Below are 23,776 nucleotides of genomic sequence, written 5' to 3'. Positions count from 1 at the left end.
GCCCGTCCATCTTCATAACATCGCCACTTGTCATATGGAAACTGGCATCACCAATCTTTGTCTCTCCCCTGTCGCCCCCCTGCCCCTCCTCTCTCATCTCCTAATTCTGCCTCTTTTCTCCGTCTCCCTTTTCTTTTCAGATTGAACTTTCTCCTCTCATTTTTTTCATGCTTTCTTTTCCTTTTTTGTTAACCTGGTGAAAATTAGCACCGTAGGGAATGGGAAATAAGATTTCCCACACAGATACAGGGAGAAAAAGAAGAAAAAAACACGCACTCATGCACAAGGCCTCAGGGGTGCTGAGGGGGTCTGGGGACTGCATGTCAACACCAGCTGTGAGGATTGCAGTGACGGAGAGAAGGGCTAATACTAATGTGATAAATACGTCAGCACTCACTGCAGGCACATTGCGTGTGTCTGTTTTTGTTGTTGATGATTTGAGAAAGCTGCTCAGAGCCAGTCGCTTCTGTCAGACGGATACGCAGGCAGCACTTGTGCCACATTTCACCCCACACAAAGATTCTAATGTGAATGTCATGGCCAGAGGACAGAGAAGAATATGATTACAGGGAACTGGGAGAAGAAAACAATAATTATTAGTCAATTAAATTGTTTCCTCATTAAAACTATTTGAACGTAACCTCAGCTTGTGTCGTCACAAGTTTTGTCGCTAACGCTTGATGGCCAGTATGCTCTTGAATGCTGGTCAGTCTATTACAGCTCACGCAGCATCAGCACCGTCTCATCATGTTTTCTCTCAGTAACTGCCTCTAGTGCAGTGATGGTGGAAGATTTATAGAACCCAATGTAATGCACGCCAGTAAATAAAATTCTAGTTAATATGGGGAAAAAAAACACAGAATATATCTTTTTTTTCTTAAATGATTTTAGGATATATGTATCCTGCTCGTGTCTTTGCCCTATTTTTTCCTGTCTTCTGACTTTTGCCAAACGTCCTTTATCATTTCACCAACTCCTGTGGCAGTTCCTTATCCTTTCTACTTCAAACTGCCATTTTTCTGATGGCTGTGTCTTCGACTAGGCCTACCTCCCACCGCATTTTATCCTCCGCTCTGCGTCGTACAAGCGTGATCCTGCTAAAATACTGCACGCACTTGTGTATTTGGCAAACAGTGGTAATCTGTTTACTCCTAGCTGAAAATAATATGGTCCCAAGATGCATGATGGGGAAGATTCAGCCTAATGGAAGGACGGGCACAGAGACACATGCAGATGTGCATTACAACCATGTAGAGTTTTGGCTGTGTGGGGTCAAATGGAGAGCTTGTGTGTGTGTTTGAGGATCTTACAGTGTCACGCAGGGTGAGTGAGGTGTAATTTCTGGGCAATATTACTCAACACTCCAGCGCTGACAGCTTTAATGGTGATGGCCTTATTATAGAGAAGACGCCTTGTGTGTGTGTGTGTGTGTGTGTGTCGGTGGATGGCTGGTGTGTGCATGGTGATGGCCATGTTATAGTGAGTGAAAGACGGCTAAAAGGCTTAGATTTATTCTGGGCTACATTTATGGACATAAGAATAATAGAGCAGAACATTCTGTATGGCATGTATATTTGTGTGTGTGGGTGTGTGTGTATGTGTACATGTGTTTTAATGAATGCCATCTGGTGACCATTGAAGTAGTATAAGTTTAATGAGACCTAGTCTATGCTGATGAGGAGAACAGAGTTTTAAACACATACTGCAAAATAGAATAGAATAGAGTCTGTATTATTCATAGCTCTCTGATGACATATAATACACCCATCTTATCAGTGTCTGGCCCTTTTCACCAAAGCACTATTTCATATTAACAGTACGTTATGAAACGTGTGCGTGCTTGCGACGTGTACTTCCAGTAAGAAGAGAGTAACATGAATCTTTGGGCCTGTGGTTTGTGTTATGTTGGTCTGATTTACAGTACCACACCTTCACACCTCTCAACAATTTTCTCTCACAATCTGCACCCAGTCTCCTTTTCCCTTCCTCCTCCCACCACAATGTTAGCTAATTCCCTCGTCTGCCTCTGCTGTATTCAGAGTACAACTCACTTCCTGTAACTACGCGCTGTTACAGGACCAGCACCTGCTGAGCCGTTGCTGTAAAGGAAAGGGGCTGTGGTGGCGGTGTGTGCGGTTTTGGGAGAGCCAACGGACAGGCTGTAGTTACACACTGCAGCTTACGCTGTCGGGCAACGTGGGTTAACCTCTTCCTTGTATTACAAAATTAAGACTGAGCCAGGCCCCCTGTACTTTCTTTCCCCCCCCCCCCCACAAAAATCAATCACTCATGACATGTGAGGGTTTCTCTAAATGCGCATTTGTGTTTCACTGACATGAGTCCAGGGTACAGGTTTCATTTAGATTCAGAGTTCAAAACAGTTAAACAGCCCTGAACAGATGATTTGCTGTCTGCTCTTGTGTATTTGTGCGTCTGATTGAGAGCTTAAAGGTAGTTTATGCTGACAACATTCCTCCTCCAAACAGCGAAAGCACTTGATCCTAAAGGATCCTGCCCTCATTTCGGTCTGTAAATAGACCTGCTGTTGCAGGAGTAAATAAGCCTGTGTGTCCTGGAACACCACACCCTGTTCCCCATTCCTTAAACACAGACAGGTTCTTCTAATAGTTCCCGTAAAAAGACATATCATGAACCTTTATTGCTCTCCCAAATTGTGCGCATGGCTTGACATGTATGTACTTTGGTGCATTAGTTCACTAAGCGAGCTGTGGATAACAAGCATTAATATGACCCCAATGTTTTTATGAGTTCATAATCATGTTTTTGTTTGTTTGCTCAGGATCACCATGTAGGCCTCAATATGATTACCATATTTCTTTATTAGCAAGGGTAATAATGGCCATTAAATTACTACTTAAAAACATGCACTTGACAGCCATTAGTATAATATTAAAACACAGTTTGGCTGTTGTCATGCACTCATTGCGTACATTTACATCACATAAACAGCTTTATAATGTAATTAATGCAACATAGCATTACACAAGTTAACTATTCTATTTTGAGTGAAAAATGTGTGGAATTAAAAGATGGTCAGATCAAATTTTAGTTCATTTATTGTGGCTTTTTTAAATGTAATTAAAAATAAAACTGAACAGCAATACCATAAAATAAAATACAAAAAAACCCCAATTACTTTTGTCAGTGTGGCTCACCGAAACAAGCCTCACAGCAGCATTTCTTGTTGAGTGTGCATTTTTATGATATTTGTATATCTGACTTCAGCTTCAGCATCAAAGAAGTGCCATTGTCAACATCTCTGCGCTCGACAATGGGAAATGCACAGCATTTATACCCAGAGCCTGCTTCACTGATAATAGCGTGCGATGAGACGCTCTTTATTGAATAAGAGGCTTTCCCGTGTGCTTAAGGCTACATTTTCATATCTAGTGATCTCTCCAATGTGCTCATATTTGTGTATTGTTAGATGAAAGCTTACACAACCGATCGGCCTGTTATCGCCCGTGTCTGCCTGCTCGCGCTCTGTAATGGAAATGAGCTGCAGTTCAAAGTGCAGTAGTAGTGCTTGACAATATTCACATATCTCTTTGTGTATATGTGGGAGGCTGGCTGTGTGCGGATTTCTGCCTAAAATGGCAAAGTGTTGTGTGTTTTGCGTGTTTGTGTATGTGTGTCTGTTTGAATTTACCAGCTAACACCCACAGAGACACACACCTGTCACATCCTGTGCGTGTGATAAGCCATAATGACGATACCCTGTGATTGATTGAATTTTTGATTTGTCTGCTGATGTGTCTTGCTCCCATTCTTTTGATGTGAGAAAAAAAGGCATGTCAAGTGTGTGTGTGTGTGTGTGTGTGTGTGTGTGTGTGTGTGTGTGTGTGTGTGTGTGTGTGTGTGTGTGTGTACCAGCCTGTGCGCCTCTGTACACAGCAGGTGATATTTGCCAATTTAACTCAACAAGAAGCGGCAAGTTAAGCTGTATTTGGGTTAAACAGTGTGTGTTTAAAGAAAAGCATATGTGTGTTTAAGGGTTATTACATTTTTTTTTTCCACAGATACTTCTTAACCACAACTGACTACTTACTGGTATAAAACACTGGATTCAAATTGGTGTAACATATTCAATTACAGGACTTAATGGTTAAAAATTATTTTCAGACAATTGACCATGAAAAGAGTTAGACTATCTTCATTTAATGTCATCCTATAAACTCTGTGTAAGACTTGATTATTCAGATATGCCATAAACTTATTTTATATCTTAATATTATGATTTATTCTTTACCCAATTACATTTTTTCACACATGTATGAATATATCACAATTTGTTTTACAGTCTCAGATCCTTGTATTCAGCCTTTAACTGCATTTGTTGCTTGGTTTAGTAGGTTAGCTAGCCCTATAACCTGCTTATTTACCCAACTCAGAAAAAAAAAACTCTTACCATTTTGATGAGTGTCATCTAGCAGTTGTTTGAATAAGTGCGTGTAAAAAAAGTAGTCTTGGTGTCACCACTTTTAGTTTAGGTGGACAGCGACATCCAGGTAACTTAGAAAATGAATGATCCTTAATTACTATATGGATCATTTGTGGGTTGTTTCTAAAACAAGTCAATGTATGTGTGTTATTTGTGAAAGACTGGCAAAGTCTGTGTTTGAACATAGGAGTTCGAATGTTTACCAGAAGATTAAAGGTTGAGTTTCGCTTGAGTCCACTTTGAAATTTTGCTTTCACTCGATCTGGTTAGTTTTAGGCACATACTGTTTTAGGGTTATAAAAACTGTGATCAGGGCTAAAATGCACATTTTAAAAATGGCAAACACTTGCCAAAACTGTAGGTCCACCACCCTTAAAAATGCCAGCAAATACATATTCTGATTACCACTGCTAGGCTGTTTGTACGTTAGCCTAGTGCTGTTGCTTAGGCTAACACTGCTAGCACAAACACAACCTAGCTTGGAGCCAAACTCAAACCAACAGTAGCATTTGCAATTTAAATAAAGTTTATATGTCACATTGCTGACAACAGTCAGCAACACTTTGCAGATAGCAGCCCCTCCCCCACCGCCCTCAGGCTTCATGCTTTTTCCATGCCTCGCACTGCTGAAAAAGGTGTGTATCCATGTGGTATGATCGCACAGCTCTCTGTCCAGATCCACCCTCTTGCCCCCTCTGTCCTCTAATCTTGTTTGTCAGAACTAAATGAGCTGCCCCAGCGAGGCGTGTTAGCTACTAATGAATTTATTGCTTGATAAGAAGGGGCCCCATGTAGCTATAACTTACTGCAGTCATAAAAAAGCTGAAGAAAGAAAAAACTACATAATTAACCTTTACTAGGTGTGTGTGCTCAGTGGTAGTGCTTGATGTGGTACATATGTAACAGTGGGGGTGTGTGGGTGTGCGTGCTTTCATTTGTGCTTGTTTACATGTTTGAGTTTTTACTTGATGTGTGTGTGTGTGTGTGTGTGTGTGTGTGTGTGTGTGTGTGTGTGTGTGTGTGTGTGTGTGTGTGTGTGTGCGCGCGCGCGGACTTCTTTTTTGCATTCACAGCAAGGAGGCAGCAGTGTTGATAACGCTGCAGCTATCAATTAATCGTTAATCGTGTTCTACCAGATTAATGCGTCATCCAATTGACTCCAGACTGACTGGAGACAATAAATACATATAGTCAATAAAACAGCAAAGCACCATGGGAGAACAGTGAGGTAGGTGTGGGTTGACACATGTGCCAGGGTGCCAACATCATAAGCTCAACCATAAACCCAATGTTAGTTATGGCTTTACACTCTCTTGTCTTATCTACATGTACTCAATTAATGGAGGGAAGGAGGAGGGATCAGTGGTAGCTTCCAGAAACGGAAAGAGAAGAGACTGATGTCCAGACTTTCTCTTCCAATTCATTCACTAACAGGAAACTGTTTGTCGTTTAGCAAGACATATAAGACCCACAATTCTTCTTTTCCTTCTTCTTCTTCTACTGAGCCATTTCCTTTATTGTCAAAGACACATACACACTCTAATGGGTAATAGATACAGGACTAATGCCTGGGCTGAGGAATAGAGATAGATAGATAGATAGGGAGGGAGGGAGGGAGGGAGGGAGGGAGGGAGGAGAAAGAGAGGGAGAAAAAAAAGAGAGAAGTGAGTTATGAAGCAGTACCCAGGGGGTTAATTTCTCACTAGCAGTTTTTTCATACGCTACACACAGTAAAGGTGATGTCTGGACACGGCAAGCCGGTAGCACGCTAGTTAAAAGTGAATAAGTTTATGGCCGGTGTAGGCCCTCATACATCAAGGAGCAGTTTGTTCAGCCAGCAGTGTGACAGGGTACAGTAGCATGGGCAGGGCTGGAGAGTGGCTACAGCTGTGATAAATGGAAGATTACAGGAAAGCTGGTGTCTCAGCCTCTGTGTGTGTTAGAGAGACAGAAAGAGATATCAAAGTGTGTTTTTTAGCTCTCAGATTAATGGTGATTCCAGTATTTGATCTAAGTGATTTCCCCCCCCACCCTATTTGAAGAATGTCTTTTTGAAGCTGTAAATATTGCAAACACCCTTCTCGAGACATGTCGCAGCGCCTGGTGTGAAAGCATATTCGGCTGCAGTATTGACAAAAGCTTATGGGTCGTGCTGTTAAATTGCAAATTTTACTTTTTTGAGGAGGTGAAGATTTTCTGTGAGGTTGTAAAAACAGCTAATCTCATCTAATCTTATCATAATTACCAACATGTCTAGTAGCATTATGTCCTCAAGTTTATTCCAGCGTGGATCATAGATGCTTCAACATTTTTTACTTCTCTCTTAGAGGTTTTTAAATGATCTAACATATTTTAATATTAGACAAAGATAACCAGAGGAAATACAAAATGCTGTTTGACTGTATTTATTAGGGGGGGGGGACTATCTAAAACTACCTGGCTGTGTTCAAAGAAGTTATTGAACCCTAAACTTTATGACTGGTTGTGCCACCCTTGGTAGCAAAACTGCAATAAAGCAATAATTGGCAACGAGTCTTTTACGTCACTGTGGAGGAATTTTGGCCCACTCTTCTTTGCATAATTGGTTTAATTTAGCCACACTGGAGGGCTTTGAGCATAAATGGCCTGTTTATAGTCATGCGAAAACATCTCAATCTGATTTAAATCCAGCCTATGACTAGGCCACTCCAAAATCTTTATTTATGTATTTTTTTGTTTGTTTTAAATCATTGTGCTGATGCATAACCTTCAACTTCAGGTTGAAGGTTATGCAAATTGACAGGAAGATAGAATTCATTGTTCAATCAATTATGGCAGTCCATGTCTTGAAGCAGCCCAGAGCATCACACTACCACCACCATGTGTGACAGTTAGTTCTGTTTTTCTGTTTAAGTGATTTCTTGAATCAGTATAATCAGTAATGTCCCTATTGGTTAATTTTTCTGCTAGTGTCTCTGTTTCTGTCTCTGTGAACATTATTAGTTTATATATTTTACCTGTTTCTGTTATATACGATCTCAGTCCTTCTTCCACCAGTGTTCTTCATCACATCTTCTCCTCTTTATTTCAGTTATTCATTCCACTCTCAGATTCTCTCCATGACTTCTAGTCCTCCTCTTGGTCATTCCTCTTTCAAGTCCACCATGATGCACCCTGCACATGTCATCCTTTCCTCTTCCATGCTTACTCTCCTGCCTCCTTATCTCCTCCTCATCCTTACTCCATCCTTCCTTGCACCAGTCTCGGCCCTGCACCAGTCCAGATGTGGATCTGACTGTACCACAGTGCTAAAAAACAATAAGCCAGTCAGCCTGTGTAAGTGCATGTGTGTCTATCAGGATGCAAACAATAGGCTTATTCTTACTCGACCACAATAAGGACAGCCACTCTGTTCTCATTTGTTCACTGTTGCCTGTTAGTTGGTGAGACAGTAGGACAGACAGATGGAGAGGAAGACAGGGCAGATGCAGAGCCAGTCGGGACAATAACTAGACAGCTATGGAGACAGACTAACAGGTAGATAGGCAGCGAAGGAGCAAGCCCTGCTACCCAGCCTGCCTCCATTTCTCCCCCAATAACTCACTTTTCTCCCCCTTAGAGAGGGAAAACAATAAGATATAACAATTGGCAAATGGCTGAGGCAGGCGGAGCATTACAAATGAAATGTAATGTTGTTACAGTTTGGAAATAATGAATTATGAGGATAAGCGGGGATCTGTAAAATCGCTGTAGCAATTTACCGGGGTTTCATTTTTCAACTGTATTGAATTATGGGGAATTGGCCTCAGTCAACTGCAAAATACAAAATGGGGAAAAGGAGGATGATTCACCGTTACAATCTACGTGCGTGTGTGTGTGGAAAAGAGACTGTATGCAGTTGTGTGTAGGCATGCACAACCACTCACTGTTTATTTGTCTGTTTAAGTGCACAGGTGCTTGCACATTCACATGCATGCAATGTGGAAGCATTTCTGCATGTCTATATGCTGAGTGTGTATGTGTGTGTGTCTGTCCTCCCCCTAGACCTGTTGAGGGCTTTTTCTCACTCACCCCGCCGCACATGTGATAAATGTCCCTTATCGCCTCTGTCATTGCAATAGTCCCACAACAGGCCCAGAGAGAGAGAGAAGGAGAGCGAGACTGGGGGTGGAGGGCAGGAGAAGGAGGGGGTCAGGGCAAGGGGGTGTTGAGAGAGTCACAGTGACAAAAAAAGGTGGTGAGAGTGGGAGAAAGAGAGGAGAGAGAGAGGGAGAGATGGCATGGTGGAATGGGATAGCTGGAGTTATCAGTCGGTCTTGTAGAGGAAGAATACGCATCAAGCTGCCAATCATCCGGCCTGAAAATTGCTCTGAGATTTGAGTCCCCAGACGGAGTATGTATGTGTGTGTGAGTGTGTGTAGAGAGGGAGTATCCAAAGCCCCTGTCGTCTCTGTGCTATTACTGCCCCCCTCCTTCTTCCTCCCATCCAGCCATCTCACCCTCTACCCGTTTGTAAAGATCAAACTCGAAAAAACACGTCTCTTTACTCTCTGTCACTAGAACCTACACTCAGGCTGTTTGAAGCACTGTTGCCGTCAGTGGCACTGGCTATTAGGGGAGGGCATGAGACAGAGAGAGAGAGAAAGTGAGAGGGGGATGATGATGGAAAAGATGGAAAAGAATGGTGAGGAAAGGAGAAAAGAGAAGGAAGGTTAATGTGTGAGCAGAAACCATTTCAGTCGCTTTAATTTTCTATTGATTTCAGCTGCAGACTCCCTCCCCTCACCTCTTTGTGTGTGTCTGTGTGTGTCTGTGATTGGGCGTTTGGGTGTGTGACAGTCTCCAAGCTGTCTCCTTGTAGAAGCCAACAATACCAGAAAGTAAACAAAATTAGAGATCAATTGTTGTCCAGTTCAAACCCAGCAAAAATTCTGACAATTTTAAACTGTATTCCCAAGTGAAAACTATGTGTCCACAACTTTTTATGAGTTAAGGAACTCATAGTTTTAATCTTAATCTCAGACAGAAGCATGTGAGGACTCAGATCATGTGGAAATCTAAATGTCACCAAATTTAAAGATAAGTGATTTTCAGTGCTGTGAAAAAAGTGAGTGAGAGCATCTTTGAAAAGTACGCACTTTGACATCAGTTATAAAGACGTTGTGTTCAGAGTTTTTACATTTATGAAAACTCTACCGATGCTGCTTTGCTACCAGCACAGTTTCATTTGGTCTCCCAGTTGCTCAAACACATTTATGAGGAGGACGATAAATGAGGATTTAAAAGAATTAAAGTAGAGATGTAGAATGTTATTTATTCAGGGAAACACTACCAAGGATGCTGCAAGAGCAAAATGTAGTGGAACATCGCCCTCTATTGGACAATGTGATATCACCCTTCAGAGAGAGGGAAAGGACAGGACATGGATGGAGGAATAATTGATAGGCAGAGTCGTATAGAGCACAGAGATAGCAGACTGATAAAGATCACAATGATGTCCAATTGCAGCTGAGTGATGAAATCACTTGTTACACACATACACACAGTAGCCTCATGTGTGACCTGTGCAATGACCCACTCCAGCAGATAGGCATCTGTGGTTTTCTCATATCACGTTACCACCCAGATATATAGTTTGTATACAGACAGACAGACTGAGGCCTCGCGGTGAATGCCATGTGGGTATTGGATATTCTTGTAGTTAGGACTAGCACAACTTGATTTTTCCATCTGGAGTGGGTTTTTCCTCAAGTGGTACAAGTCACTGTGGTCGACGATTTGTTGTAATGTTCTTTTATTTTAACCTAGTTTTATTGGGCTCTAAAATCTCATTTTAGAACAAAAGTGCTCACATAAATTAGATTTTGCGAGTGGTGTTTTAAATGATGCTCTCCTGCATTATGAAATGCCGTGAAAGTCGTGATTTACATAAGCAAACTCTTGAAGTCTGGACCCAGTTTGGTGCCAGGGACCGCTCTGATTCTTGGAACTCGGGAGTGACCCACAGCAACCACATGTCATGAGGACATGGCAGGCAACCCAACCACACTGCAGCACCCTAAGGCGTAGGCGTGACCGAGAACTTAGGAAAGTTTTCATTATCTGGCTTGCAGTCATTTTTCCAAAGGAGCCTGTGGCTATTTTTTTTTTAAATCCCACCAGGACAACTGACACCTAAAGAAAACACAAAGTTCCCAACTCCTTACTTGAAAGTTTATCTGCAAATAATTACACGGGATTTGAAGCAAACTTTTTACAATCTGACCAAACTTGCGAGGAAAAAAGCAGTGACTTTTATTCCCATCAAACTCGCCATCTGAGTTGTGCCAACAGAGATTAGCGAGATGCAGGAAGTTTGCTTTGTGTCTGTTTGATTTCTACTCCAGTGAGATGGGTAATATAGCAGACAGCTAGACAGACAGCTAGATAGATGGAAGGCCAGACTGCTCCCCTTGTATGAAGGATTATCCCCTATCCTCTGTTTGTGACAAGAGCTGATAAGGGCCTAAGAGGGGAGGCAGCAAGAGGCTGAGAGGGCCGGTGACACACATATACACACACCCATACACACACATGCGTATATAATCTACAGTGAAAGAGATATCAATCCATCATTTAGAGCCGGGGATTCTGCAAGAGGAAATAGGTCCTTCTCAATCGCTGACAAGCAAACACGCACATGCACACAAGCGCACACACCTGCATCCGCCGTACAAAGGGACTCATGAGCATTCAGAGTTGTAGATGGGGCTCTTTGAATGACTGTTCAATTTCACCGATTTATCTGATTTACATTTGGCTTTTGTTGTCACCCAGGCTATATATCAGCGTGTGCTTATAGCTGTTATTGTGTCTGAATGACTGGTGCTAATAGAAACCATAAATTCAAATGTTCTAATGTTACTTATTGCACTCTATAAATCCAAGTCGTGGATGAGCCAGAGGAGATGCACATGTGCATTTAACACAGCCAGTAATAAATGTTTTAATTTAGCCTTCATTAGCAAAAATGTCGCCAAAGTAAAATAATCACATTTATTTTTGGATCCCACTTTTTCATTTTGCATGCATTACAGTGACATATGAATTTGAGGAGTTGTTTAGATGACTGTTGTGGGAGTGTGAAATATCTTCCTGGTGAAGCAGGCTTGTTCTCGCTATTCTAGAGCGAACACAAAAGCTGAACATGGAAAGCACATAGGAAAGTACACCAGAAAAAGGAATAGGGGAAACAGGAAACTAGTCAAAGCACTGCAATGGTCAGGCTTCTCTGTCATGCTTCACATGTGTGTATGTGCATAAATGAATCTGCCACCATTTGACAGATGAGCCAATGATGGGAACATGAAATTACCCATTTCTTTCTACAAGACCACATCTCTAGAGGGATATGTTGGATATGAGTGTATGTATCTAAGAGTTAACGTGTACTTGATATGTGTCATCCACCTCAGGAGGGAACCTCTGCCCTGATAGAACATCCTAAGACATGTAGTCATTCAGGCAAGGAGAGCAGAACACAGTAAACTTATATCAAAGTATTCTATAAAGCCTGATTTCTGCATTAGAGAAACAGAGGGTCCCTAATACTGATTAGAGTTTTCAAGAGCCAGTCAAAAGGCTTCTATCAGTAAGTGGAATCTTATTGGAGGTTAGGGACTGCTGGGTTGAATGGGTTAGATGGATGAGTGCTGTCTTTAGAAACTGTAGCCAGTATCAGCTAATTCAAGGTCATGTAAGAAGTTAAGGCATCTTTTATTGCACCAAATTTAGATGTTTAAGGTCTGGCTTGTGTATTTGGTGTCTACCTGCTATGTCAAGAGCCAGTGTGGCTTATTTATACCCTAAAATATGAGTCATTTACCGTGTGCCAACCTAATTTAAAGCAGAAAAATCTTACATTTGTAGTCTTTCTGGCTGCATAGAAAAGAAAAGAACTGCAGCCAACTGATACTAATACTATGGAAAACTGAAAAAGAAAAATACAAGGTGACACAGAGAAGGTGAAAGAGATACAAAGAGTAAGGAAAGAAATAATGTAGTCTAAGTAGGACGAAGACAAAATGTTTCAGTGAGACAGCGAGAGAGGGAGGGCGTATTTGGCCCCGCATTGCTAAGCTCCAGGTTAGGTGGCAGGGCCATTTGGCGAAGGCGCTGGTGCTAGACTTGATGGATGAGACAAACTGCAGGCTCTTTTCTCTTGTAACTTTAAAATCATTAAGCCTTTTACACGGCCATGCAGATTTTTATGGCCACCTCAGACAATCTGCCGGGGTTCATGTCTTTAGATCAGCAAGATGGGAGAAAGCAGAGAAAGGAAGAGGATGGGCATAATGTTCAATCTTTATGTAATGCGGCTTATGTCGCTCAGTAATGTTAATTTAAGGTTTGCTTTTTAAAATTTACAGTTATTTCTGGTCAATTTCATATTGGTTGGATTTAATTAAATAATATATGTAAGAAAGTGTTATGTCTTTATTTTTTTCTCCTTTTTGTCTACAAACATCAATAATACCCTAGATTTTGTTGATCAGTCACAGCCTACTGTAAAAAGCAAAAAAAAAAAAAAAAGAAAGAAAGAAATGTGGCCTTACATAAAATGGCAACTGCATAAAAAATAGAAAACTAAAATGTATGTATAATTTTGTGCCTTTTTAGATTAATTTGTCAAAATGACTTCATTAATATTTAGCTATTTAAATTTTAGCTAGCTAAATACTATTATGATTGCTAGCTTTAGCCTTTGCTAACTTTCGCTAGCGAAGGATAAATTAACAGCAAATTTTCAATGACTACTGTTTCTTTAGGACAGAAAGCACATTAAATTGTAATATCAGAGTCTACATTTGTGATGACAAACTAAACAGTAGGAACCTGAACAGCTATGTAAAGCTGGTAATAACAAAGCCAGAGTGATTTATGGCTAGGTTAAGCCTGGGCTTAGCAGCTAGGCTACATTCTTCTACTTTGGACCGAAAACATGGTTTAGTAAGGAAACTTACTAGGTATATGAAGGACAGTTTAAAAAATTCAATCAAAAATAAAATGCAAGAATCTTAAATACAGCTTGCAGAATCCACGATGCTGCGTGAAAATATTCAAATCTCCTTCAAATGACATAATGTGAAATTTAGTTTTATCCTTTTCCCGTCTCTTCTGATCCTCCTATCATAAGACAGGTGAGAATGGAGTTCAGCAGGTAATCCGCACTAAGAGGACGCCATGACAGTGATCTAAGAGTCTAATCTGCTGCTCCTCTTTGCCAGACACGTTTTGCAATAACAAACACAGAGAGGAATAACCAGGAGATACACAGCGAGGATATGAGTTGCATTACTTAAATCTAGTTATCTAAGATAAACCTTTAACCAGCAAATGAGGGGAACGCACATGCTGGCATAACATATTCACATCACCTTCTGATAGGATTCTATTTCCTTTTTTCCTCTAAGGGTGGATATCGGTACAAAAGGCCAGAAATGTTAATGATAAACCAGCAGCAACAACAGTGTGGGAGGTACTATGATCCGCTCTAAATATTATCAATAACAACTCTGTGCGTGTGTCTTTATCCATCCATCCTTCTATCCATCCATCGCTCTCATTCTGCCTCCACAGGCTGCCTCCTCCGCTGTTAGGATTCAATTAACACGGTGCAGGCAGCCACGGCACCCTCATTAAAGCTAATTAGTTAAAACATCAGCCAATCTAGCGTTAATTGGCTTTGGTAATTAATTCAGCCGCTAGACCATATGAAAGCAGCAGGGAGAGCGATAATGAGAGGCAACAAGAGAGGCGAATCAAAGCAAGGGGAAGGGGGAAAAAAAGGAGAGTAAATGAGAGACATAAAGAAAGAATAAATAATAGGGAAGTAATATGCAGGAGACTATTTTTTGTGTTGATATGTGCTGCTGAAGACCAGCTCTAAGTGTGGATTAATAGGGCTATTGAACACAAAGTCAAGCAAGTATGTCAGCTATATGGAGAACAGTCAGCAGAAAATATCAGCATCGATTAAAACGCACTGAAAGTTCCTGTTAATGGGCAACAGTAGCTATCAGACGATAAATAAAATATATAATGTCAAAGTGTGAGCTGAATTTGTGTTTGCAGTAATACTATTCACTATATTATTTAGTATAGCACACACACACACACACACACACACACACACACACACACACACACACACACACACACACGAGCGTGCAGGCGGGCAAGAAAACAGGCTGTGTTTGTGTGATTAGGGCTGACTCAGAGTATCTATTTCAAACTTGCTGATGTCCCTGTTTGCCCACTGACACGGCATGTTCCTGTCATGATTAGGCCCTTTGGGATGGAAATGAGTGCCGACAGGCCTCACGCCCACACCTCTCTCCATTCGGTATCCCTCCACCTCCACACAGCTGAGGAAGGAGAAATGGAATAGAGTCAGTCAGCACAGACAGGGCATAGGTCAGTAAAAGCAGAAGTGTCTTCCCTCTGTGTGACTTAATTATAAACACACGTCATACACTCCTAACTGCAGGCATAGCTTTCATATCCCATGTTCTAAAAGGATGCTAAATAAGAACAGTGAATATTCCACTTAGTCTGCTTTTGCTACCTTCGGCTTCCTGCAAACCACTGGCACAATACATGTGGCTGTGTTATTGGGATTGGTCCGTGGCTGCTGCTTGTGCCTGTGGCTCTGTGGGTCAGCGCTTGGTTAATGCTCCATTAATTTACTTCTTTCTCGCTCGCCACTCTTGGACAGGGGCATGCACGCGCACTGACAAGGTGATTGATTGAATAAACAGCTGTCAGTAGTTGGAGATAACCTTACAAGCATCACTCCACTGTCTTCAAGACGAACACATATGCCTGTTGCCAGGTCCCAGGAGTAAAAGCAGCATTATACATGCTGACACACACACACACACACAGACACACACACACACTGGGATCATTAGATCACAATTTATCACGTATGTTCAAACTAGGCAGCCGGTGATTTATGATGTGCTGATCTCTTGGGCTTTCCCTTTCTCTTTTCTAAATCCACCAAGTTTGATTTTAATTCCTTTTGAATTCTAAGAGTGTGTTTAAAAGTAAGGGGCCGTGAAAATATTCTTCTGACCCAAAACCTTTCCCCAGTGACACAAAAAGTATTGTGCATATAGTAGCAGTAGTGCAGTTCCTATCGATGTAAGACGAATGCATCTTCTATTCATTCTGCCTCTTATTTACCCACAGAAAAATTCCAATTGTCTTGAACAGACAGCATACATCCATACTCCTGCACACACACACACACACACACACACACACACACACACACACACACACACACACACACACACACACACACACACACACACACACACACACACACACACCTTTCCACTTGCTACCCCTCAGTCGGCCATCTCTTCATCCCTCCTCTCCTCTGTACGGCACTGACATTTCATTTGCTTTTCTAAAAGTGACAACCCCAGGGAGCGAGGGAGGGATAGTGAAAGACCCCGGTGATGAGTTTTGAGCAGGGCGTGGAGGAGTGCTATTTAAAAGTGCCATGCATCACTGTCAGGGAGTGAGACGGCACACAAACACACACACACATACGCACATATGCTCAGACAGACACAGGGAACGCACACGCTCGCAGAGAGCAACGCAAAGCAGCCCGGGTGGCAAACTGAAGTTGACCCCCGTTCCATTTCATCAAATGTCCCCTGAATGAGCCACACAGCCTCATCTATTTTGCACGCGCGCCCATACGGAGGCAGTGATCAGCCTAGTGTCTAGCCTGGTTAAATCACAGCTCACTTAAGAGAAAAACCATATCACTTCACCGGGAGACCCATGCACACACACACCTTGCTAGTCCCATTTGTGTTAATGCAGCCCCCTGGTTTTGGGCTTTAGGGCTCATATTCGCCATTATGGAGATGATGGCTTTACGGAGCCCCTCTCACCTCACCTTGCATCGGTCTCGGGGAGAGACAGGGGAGAGTCGAAATGAAGGCTGACACCTCGGTGGGATTTATTTGATTGCGGATGCGAAGCAGTGTCATTCTGGAGAAAGGGAGAATGCAACAGGAGGAGGAGGTGGAGGAGGAGGCCTGGACCCGGAGGCTAAGTGAAAGGAAGAAGAGGAGAAGATGGTGGGGTGAAGGGAAAGAACGACAGAAATAAAGGAAAGGAAAAGAAAGAGATTGGAAGGGAAGGGAGGAGGAGTCGGGGGGAAGCAGAAGTGGCCCTCTTTCCCTTTCGTGAATCAAATCAAATTCCCCTTATCGCACATTATTTGAAGAGGTTATCGGGCGCGGTAATGCGGTTACACGCCGGGCCGCGGCTGAGAGATTTCCTTGTTTACCGATGTTGGCGGGTGTTATAGCTAACCGGCCGGGCGAGCGGGAGAGGGGAGGGGAGAAGAAGGGAGGTGGAAGAGGAGGAAGGGAAGACGAGAGACAAGAGGGTTGTAGGCATAAACACTTGATGCATGTCAGAAAACTCATTTAGGGGAACAACAAGGAGGGGGAATGGAAGTGTGTGCGCGCGCATGTGTGTGTGTATACACATAAGGTGAAGACAGTTGTTCAAGGACAGAAAAACAGCCTCTACATGTAGACACTTTGTAATTCCATTTGGGGAATGTGCAAGTGTGCCTGTTGCGGTGTGTTTGTGCGAACGTAGCATACAAACATACTCTGTATATGCCAAGCCATAAATCCGGCCTTCCTGTTTTCTGACTCTTACTGTTGCGCTTAAATCCAGTTTACATGCTCGGTGCTCATTAGCTGATTGTGTGCACCCTTTACAAGTCAATACAATTCCTTGCAGAAGATATAAAAAATAGAAAAGAGTGATCAAGTTCATGGAAAGTCAAACATTTTGGTTTCTTTCTAAACTCCTTCATAAAGAGGACACGTTTAACCCAAAAATCTGTAAGTTTTTAGAAAAGTGCATTTCTTACTGCCATGTGCCATCAAGGCAAGCTATAAGAAGCGCATAGAAAAAGGGAAGGGTTCAGTGTACACCAATCTCCTGCTTCCTTAGAGGCCGCCATGTTGGGCGAGATAAAGGCAGACAGATGACACGCAATCCAGGTCATTAAATGGGATTTGGAGCCACAGTTTTGTGAGTACATGCTTTGCCTCTTAGCCCATTGAGCCATGAGGACACCCCAAATGGTGTTTTATCTCTGGTCCCATTGAGAGAGAGTATTGAGCTGACAATCCCTGTCCTCTCTGGAGGTGGCCTTTTACCTCAGCTCATTGTAGTCTGAGACTGGGAGCCTGTGCTATCTAGCATCTATTGATTCCCACTTCATCTGGACCAAAGCAAGGAAGAGGGAGACGGGGTAGCACCAAGAGACTGAAGAGAGAGGAGAAAAAGTTTTTATTTTACAAAGAAGAAGAAGAAGAACGACAGTTGAAGTAACGTTTTCATCATTTCGTGATGACTAATGATTTACCAATTTTCAGCAGCTTTTGGCTGCGCAGCCTCTGAAGTCTGAGATTTTTGAAAATAAGGATCACTCATATTTATTAGTGCACAATAAATATGAAAAGGGATATGAGGAAGAAAAGGAAGAAAGGAAGAAAAAGCAGTGTTGCAAATGGGGAAAATGAGCATGTAGAGTTAGGAAAGCAGAAAGTAAGGCTATTAGGATGAAAGTGAAACAAAAGGAAAGGAAGGGATGACAAAGAAAAGAAGATCCCTCCTCTTTGCTCTCCACTCTTCCACATGATCTGGCTCTCTCCTCCTCAACATCTGCTGTCTGTAATTGCCTGTCTAGTTGTGTTTGTATGTGCGGCTCCTCTCATTATTTGAAAAGCCTAATCAAGGACGTATTTTGGGGTGATCATTGATTAAATTTAACATCGTTTCTGTTTTTTGAAAAACTAAAAAGTAAAACAGCCTTATGGTTATCTTTGCAATTTTCAGTCATTCCACTGACAGATTCACAAAGCTGAACTAGGAATTAGCTACTCAATTTGTCGTGTTAGACCAGCGTAAGTGTCGTGTCAGCAGTACAGCAGTCAGTAAATAAATCAGACTGGCGATCAGAAAAGTCAGAGGATATGCTTCCTGCCAGCTCGGTGACTTATTGTTTCGTGAAGCCACTGAGATCTGTTAACTGGCTCAAGTGACAGAGATGAAAGAAGGGAAAGTGGTGACAGGAGGAAATAAGGAAGAAGAGGAAAAGAGAGAGATAGTGATCTGGAAAGGAGAAAGAGTAAGTAAAGACAGATGGAGGGACTGGGAGAAGGAGAAAGAAGGAAAAGGAAGTCAGAGAAAGAGAGATAAGACGATCCATCTTGGCACATTTTGTAGGGTGGGAGGGTTCAGGCCTATATTCCATCATGGCTGTCAAGGAGACGCACACCTTCTCTTGGCTCTCCTGCTCCATCCATCCATCCATCCCCTCGTTTGGGCAGCCGACCAGTGCTTCACTGAGGAGTCTCAACACTAAAAAGTCCTGTCAGTCCTATTTCCTTGTTATTGTCCAGCCGTCTTCTCGCTCCAACCCCCCCTCCATCTTCTGCAGCTCCGGTACCTTCCCCGTGCTACCCAAGATTAAACGCTCCCTCGTCGCGCCGCAGGGGGAGTGTGTGTGTTTTGAGTGTGTGAAGTCTAAAGCGGGACATGTGGATACACACATGTGTTTGCGTGTCGCCCCAACATTAATCATCTTTAAGGGGCTGACAAGCAGGGTGTGCGACATCGCATCACATCAGCACCACCCCACCCCCCCATCCTTCCCAACCCGGCTTCTCCTCCTCTTCCTCCTTCGAGGGATTTTTCTGTCCGTTCGGCTCTCCCCATCGCTCACTTCCCTCGGGGAACACTTGACAGGGAGAGGGGAAAAATAAGAGGAAGGGAAAAGAGAAAGTACATGGGAAGTAAAAATGACAGGAAAGGAGGAAACACCACAACAGCAAACAAGTTTAAAAAAACAAAAGAAAGAGATGAAGAGTGAAAGTTTTGACAAGACTTTTAGGGCAAATAAACATTGCATGGCATTACATTTGGATTAATTGGGGGCCCGTTTTTGACTGAAAGATGTTTCATTTGCTAATTTTGCAAGTTTTATGTGATAATTTTCATATGGAGACACACTTGTTGCTGATATATTTAATATTTTTTAGCTTTAAAAAAAATCTGACTTTTAAAAAAATGCAAAGTTTCCCTTCAGTGTTTGATTGAATGCTTTGTGTTGCAGGATTTATGAAATTATCTATTTATTTTCACATATTGGGGCTGATTTTATATTTTGGTCTACGTTTAGTGCTGCTTTTATGTTTTTGGTGACAGCAGTTCCCATCTCTGTTGGATCTAAAAGCTGTTAGCTGTATTTATTCCATCACATCAGAGAAAGTCAAATTTGCATGTCTTAGGAATATGTTTGGTGTTAATGTGCTGGTTTATATTTTCTGTAAAAAAAAAGAAGCTTGAATTCAAACCACTTCACACAACCCAATCATTCCTCCACTTTAGTATGTTTTCCTCTTATTCATTGTTGCTTTTCTGTTGTCGTAAATGTGCAGCTACATGTCTTTATCATCAGTCTGCCAGTACAAAAATAACCTCATTCACAGAGAATCTTTCAAACTTCAAAAGAAAATCACCTCTTATTGAAATGCACAAAGTAAACTTTCACCATGCAAAACAAGCGTTTGCACTTTTTTTTTGGACTCAACAATAATCAAGCATATGTTTGTGTGCGTGTCCGCGACCTCCAGGAGTGCGTTTGTCTGCAGAATAGAAAGCGGCCCCATCGGCTGCAGAGGGGGATTGGATCTGTTCTTTGTTTGCTGTGGCGGATGGCGGACGGCTTCAGCATGACTCAAATTATCTTGTCAAAGCAATAAAGGGGAGAGAAGAGGTGTGCAGGGGCTGAGAGGGGGGCTAAAAAGGAGATGAAGAAACAAGGAGAGAAAGGGAAAAATCAGAAAGGAGAGGGGTAGTAAGGGAGAGAGAAAGGAAGAAATGAAAATAAAGAAGATGAAAAAGAAAGGAAGAAAGAAAAAGCAAAGAAAGGATTGTAGGGAGAATCAGAATGCAAAAAAGAGAAGGAAACATGTAAAAAAGAGATAGAAAAAGAGAGAAAGAAGGTAATCGATTACCTATTTTTCAAAGTCACTTAACGTGTCCAGTGCTGTGGGCTGTGTTAAGCAGCAGTGCAGGAGAATGGGAGGCTAGTATGCATGCACACGCTCTGAGAAAAGAAGGGCAGCGGCAGAGGTGGGTTGTGGAGGGGGGGGCGTTTGTGCGTGCTTTCCGTTACTAGTTGTATCATGAGTCCTTTTGCAGGAAACTGTGAGCAAGGATAAATGCCCCCCAAGGGCTGCATGTGTATGTATAGGAGTGTGTGTATGTAATGTTTGTGCATTAAAAAGAAAAGAAAAAGAAAACGGTTCACTAAAGACAAGGCAGACAGGGAGTCCCCCCGTACCTGGTCCCCTTGTTGCCGTGGTGACAAGCGGTCTAAACGGGATGTCCTGGCTGAGGCGGGGCCTATTGTTTGCGGGCTAAAAAAAGAACTATTTGATTGGCTATCCAGGAAATCAGGAAGTGTCCTCCAACTCTAAGCACTGATATGATTTCAATAGATGGTATTTTTAGCCAGGTTAGACAGACAAAGCACAAACACAAAAATGCATACGTTCCAACACGTACGCAGTGCTCGACACAATAACACACACACAGAGAAACAGGTGTGGCCCCACCCTAAGCCCTGCTGATCAAGGACAATGAAGTGAGGTAGTGTTGGCAGACTCTATACAGCATTATCTCATCCATGGCAGACACTTCTTTAACTCCCCTTCTAACACCACCTCCCGCTTTGACCCCAGAGCAACATTACACAATGGATACTGTAGAGCACTCTAGTCCGCTTTTGTAAGCGTGTAATCCAGAAATGTATACTGTGATGCTTGCTGAAGATGCTGGCTCCTTAAACCCATTTTCTTGCTTTTAGCCTAAAACTTCTGCTTCACTGCCACATGACAAAGTCTGTCAATACTATGCAAAGTGATTTATGTAGGGAATTTATGCAAGGTCACCACATGCTCTAGCATCTTGTCAATCACAATGTGGCCGTGTCCTAAAGCATACCCTGCATGTTTTTACTGTATGGAAACATATTTTTATGAATTGACCATTGTGACGTAAATAAGGCTTGACGTGAGTGACTGAAACAATGATCTCTTTAGGAAAATGCCAACTGAAGTTGTAGATGGAGTGAGTAGTAGGGTTTGCGATAGGACCCATTTTTGCACTCATAGAAGTTGCCCCCTGCTGGCCATTGTAAAACTACATTTTTAAGGTACTTCCACACTAGCTTCATTTGTACTCGATGGGATTCTGCAGTAATAAAACAACAGTAAAAAAAAATAATATTTGAGGTGCATTCTGATACCATATAATTAAACACACTCAACATGTAAGGTTTGTGCATGAAAAAAGAAATGGTTGGGTGCTTATATCTCTTATGCTGATATTCTTGTCACTGTGTGTTTCTCTTCATTGGTGTCTCCAGGTAAAAAGAAGATGTCCCTGTATGACAGCCAGGCTCCAGTCTGTCCCATCTGCCAGGTGTTGCTCAGGCCTGGAGAGCTACAGGAACACATGGAGACAGAGATAGAGAGGCTAGCCACCATCTGCCTCAGGTAGGACTGAGCTCTCTCCTTAACAGAGTCAAATATTTATTATAAGCGTTACTTTAATGATCTGTAGGTATGTATATATATATATGTCTTTATATACTCTGTTTGGGTCAGTCTCAATGAAACTGTGCACGAACATGTTACACAAACTATTAACATCTATATGTTTAAAGCTAAGTTTAGCCCGGTGTCTTACAATAACGGACACGGTTGAATGAAGGTATAATGAATCCTGTAATCTTGAATTGGAAACATTGTCCTGGGTATGAAATAACAAATTGGGATGTCTCATAATTTCATTAAATTAAATAACATGAATCATATTACCAGGATGTATTGGTTGGTACAGAGTAATTTTGAAGGATTATTACCGCCTGTATTTCAACTAAGATTTTATGTCCAGCTCGCTGACCTATTTTTTTATTCTGAGCAAAGATTTTGGTATCATAAATCTGCATAAAAGGCAGGAGCACGCTGTCAATGCAAAGCTAAGTGTTTCCTACAGGGATTAGGATTCAAACCCGTGACCTCAAGTTCACTTCTGCCCCCTTTTTTTCCCCACACGGCAGTTGCACGAGCTGTTTTACGATGGACAAATCAACTCCGAGCCCTTGTAACGATGGAACACAACCATTAGGACCCATATTTCACCTTGACCACGCGTCGGGTTTTGTGTGTGCACCTACGTCTGTGGTTGTGACCCGGTGTCCACCTAAGCGGCCCAGTTTTATGATAGTACCCATTAACCTGAAGGAAAAGGGCAACAGATAGCGTCACCCCAAGTGGAAATCACACTTCATTTACCCACCGTTTACACTGTGCGCACCCCTCCTCTTGTCTCTCCCTGTCCAAACACTATACCACTTGTTTCTTCTCTTCCATTTATTTGCAATCATTTATTTATTTGATTTTTTTCAATCTCTTCCTAAATCTTGTTTTTCCCCTTTGCTTAATAGGCCTTTACTGTTCTTTTTTCTCACATCTCATCTATATTTCATTAGTTATTTCTTCATGATCTTTTGATTTTAAGTCAGTTCCAGTCATTTAAGACCAAAGCAATGGCCTAACTTCCTGAATAAGTCAATTTATATATTTTTTATATAGCTATGAGCTTTCTATTGTAACCCAACAATACTACAGAGAAAACCCCAACAATCAAACAACCCCCGTTGAGTAAGCTAACAGCTGGAAGTAAAAACTGCCTTTTAACGGGAAGAAACCTCCAACAGAACCAGGCTCAGGGAGGGGCAGATGTATGGAAAATAGGACAGTGCAGGAGAAACCGATAGACAGAGATGGATTGCCTGCCAAAACCCCCCCGAATCAAACAAATAATTGAAAACAAAGAAAATGTAAATGTATAATTATGAAGAACATATATGTATGGAAAAGAATGGAGGAAATGATCGAACTGAGCGTCAGCCAAGCATTATTGGACAAATCTTGTTTTATTTTCTGAGCTATCAGCCACATCTCAAGGCTTTAATCCGTGGATAGAATTGGTTCAGTTGTCATCCAGAAAGCCAGGAGATGTGGCTGGGAGCTCTGGGGAAACGTGGGAGCCATGCATCATCTAATAATATGGCAAGGTGTCTGTGTGTTTTAATAATTAATAAAGGTTAGTAGTTTGTCCTTCCTTCTGGCAGTGTGGGATGCTAGCCCTGGGAAGCCTAGTTCC

At 42.1% G+C, this 23,776-nt stretch overlaps 1 protein-coding gene across 4 annotated transcripts in view; it reads left to right on the top strand.

Moving 5' to 3' along the window:
- rnf220a (ring finger protein 220a) overlaps positions 1–23,776 on the top strand; it is a 162,584-nt gene that overhangs the window by 97,023 nt on the left and 41,785 nt on the right. For all 4 annotated transcript variants that reach the window (XM_085390338.1, XM_085390339.1, XM_085390337.1 and 1 more), the window contains exon 3: positions 21,972–22,101. In XM_085390338.1, coding sequence (XP_085246464.1) covers positions 21,972–22,101 — 130 coding nt within the window. The remainder of the gene's footprint in view (positions 1–21,971; positions 22,102–23,776) is intronic.

Source organism: Rhamphochromis longiceps, linkage group LG18 (assembly GCF_057381845.1).
Source record: "Rhamphochromis longiceps isolate RC_006_pf linkage group LG18, R_longiceps_female_GT1.1, whole genome shotgun sequence".
NCBI lineage: Eukaryota > Metazoa > Chordata > Actinopteri > Cichliformes > Cichlidae > Rhamphochromis > Rhamphochromis longiceps.
Note: the sequence above shows the minus strand (reverse complement) of the source record. Positions and strands in the feature narration are given on the sequence as shown.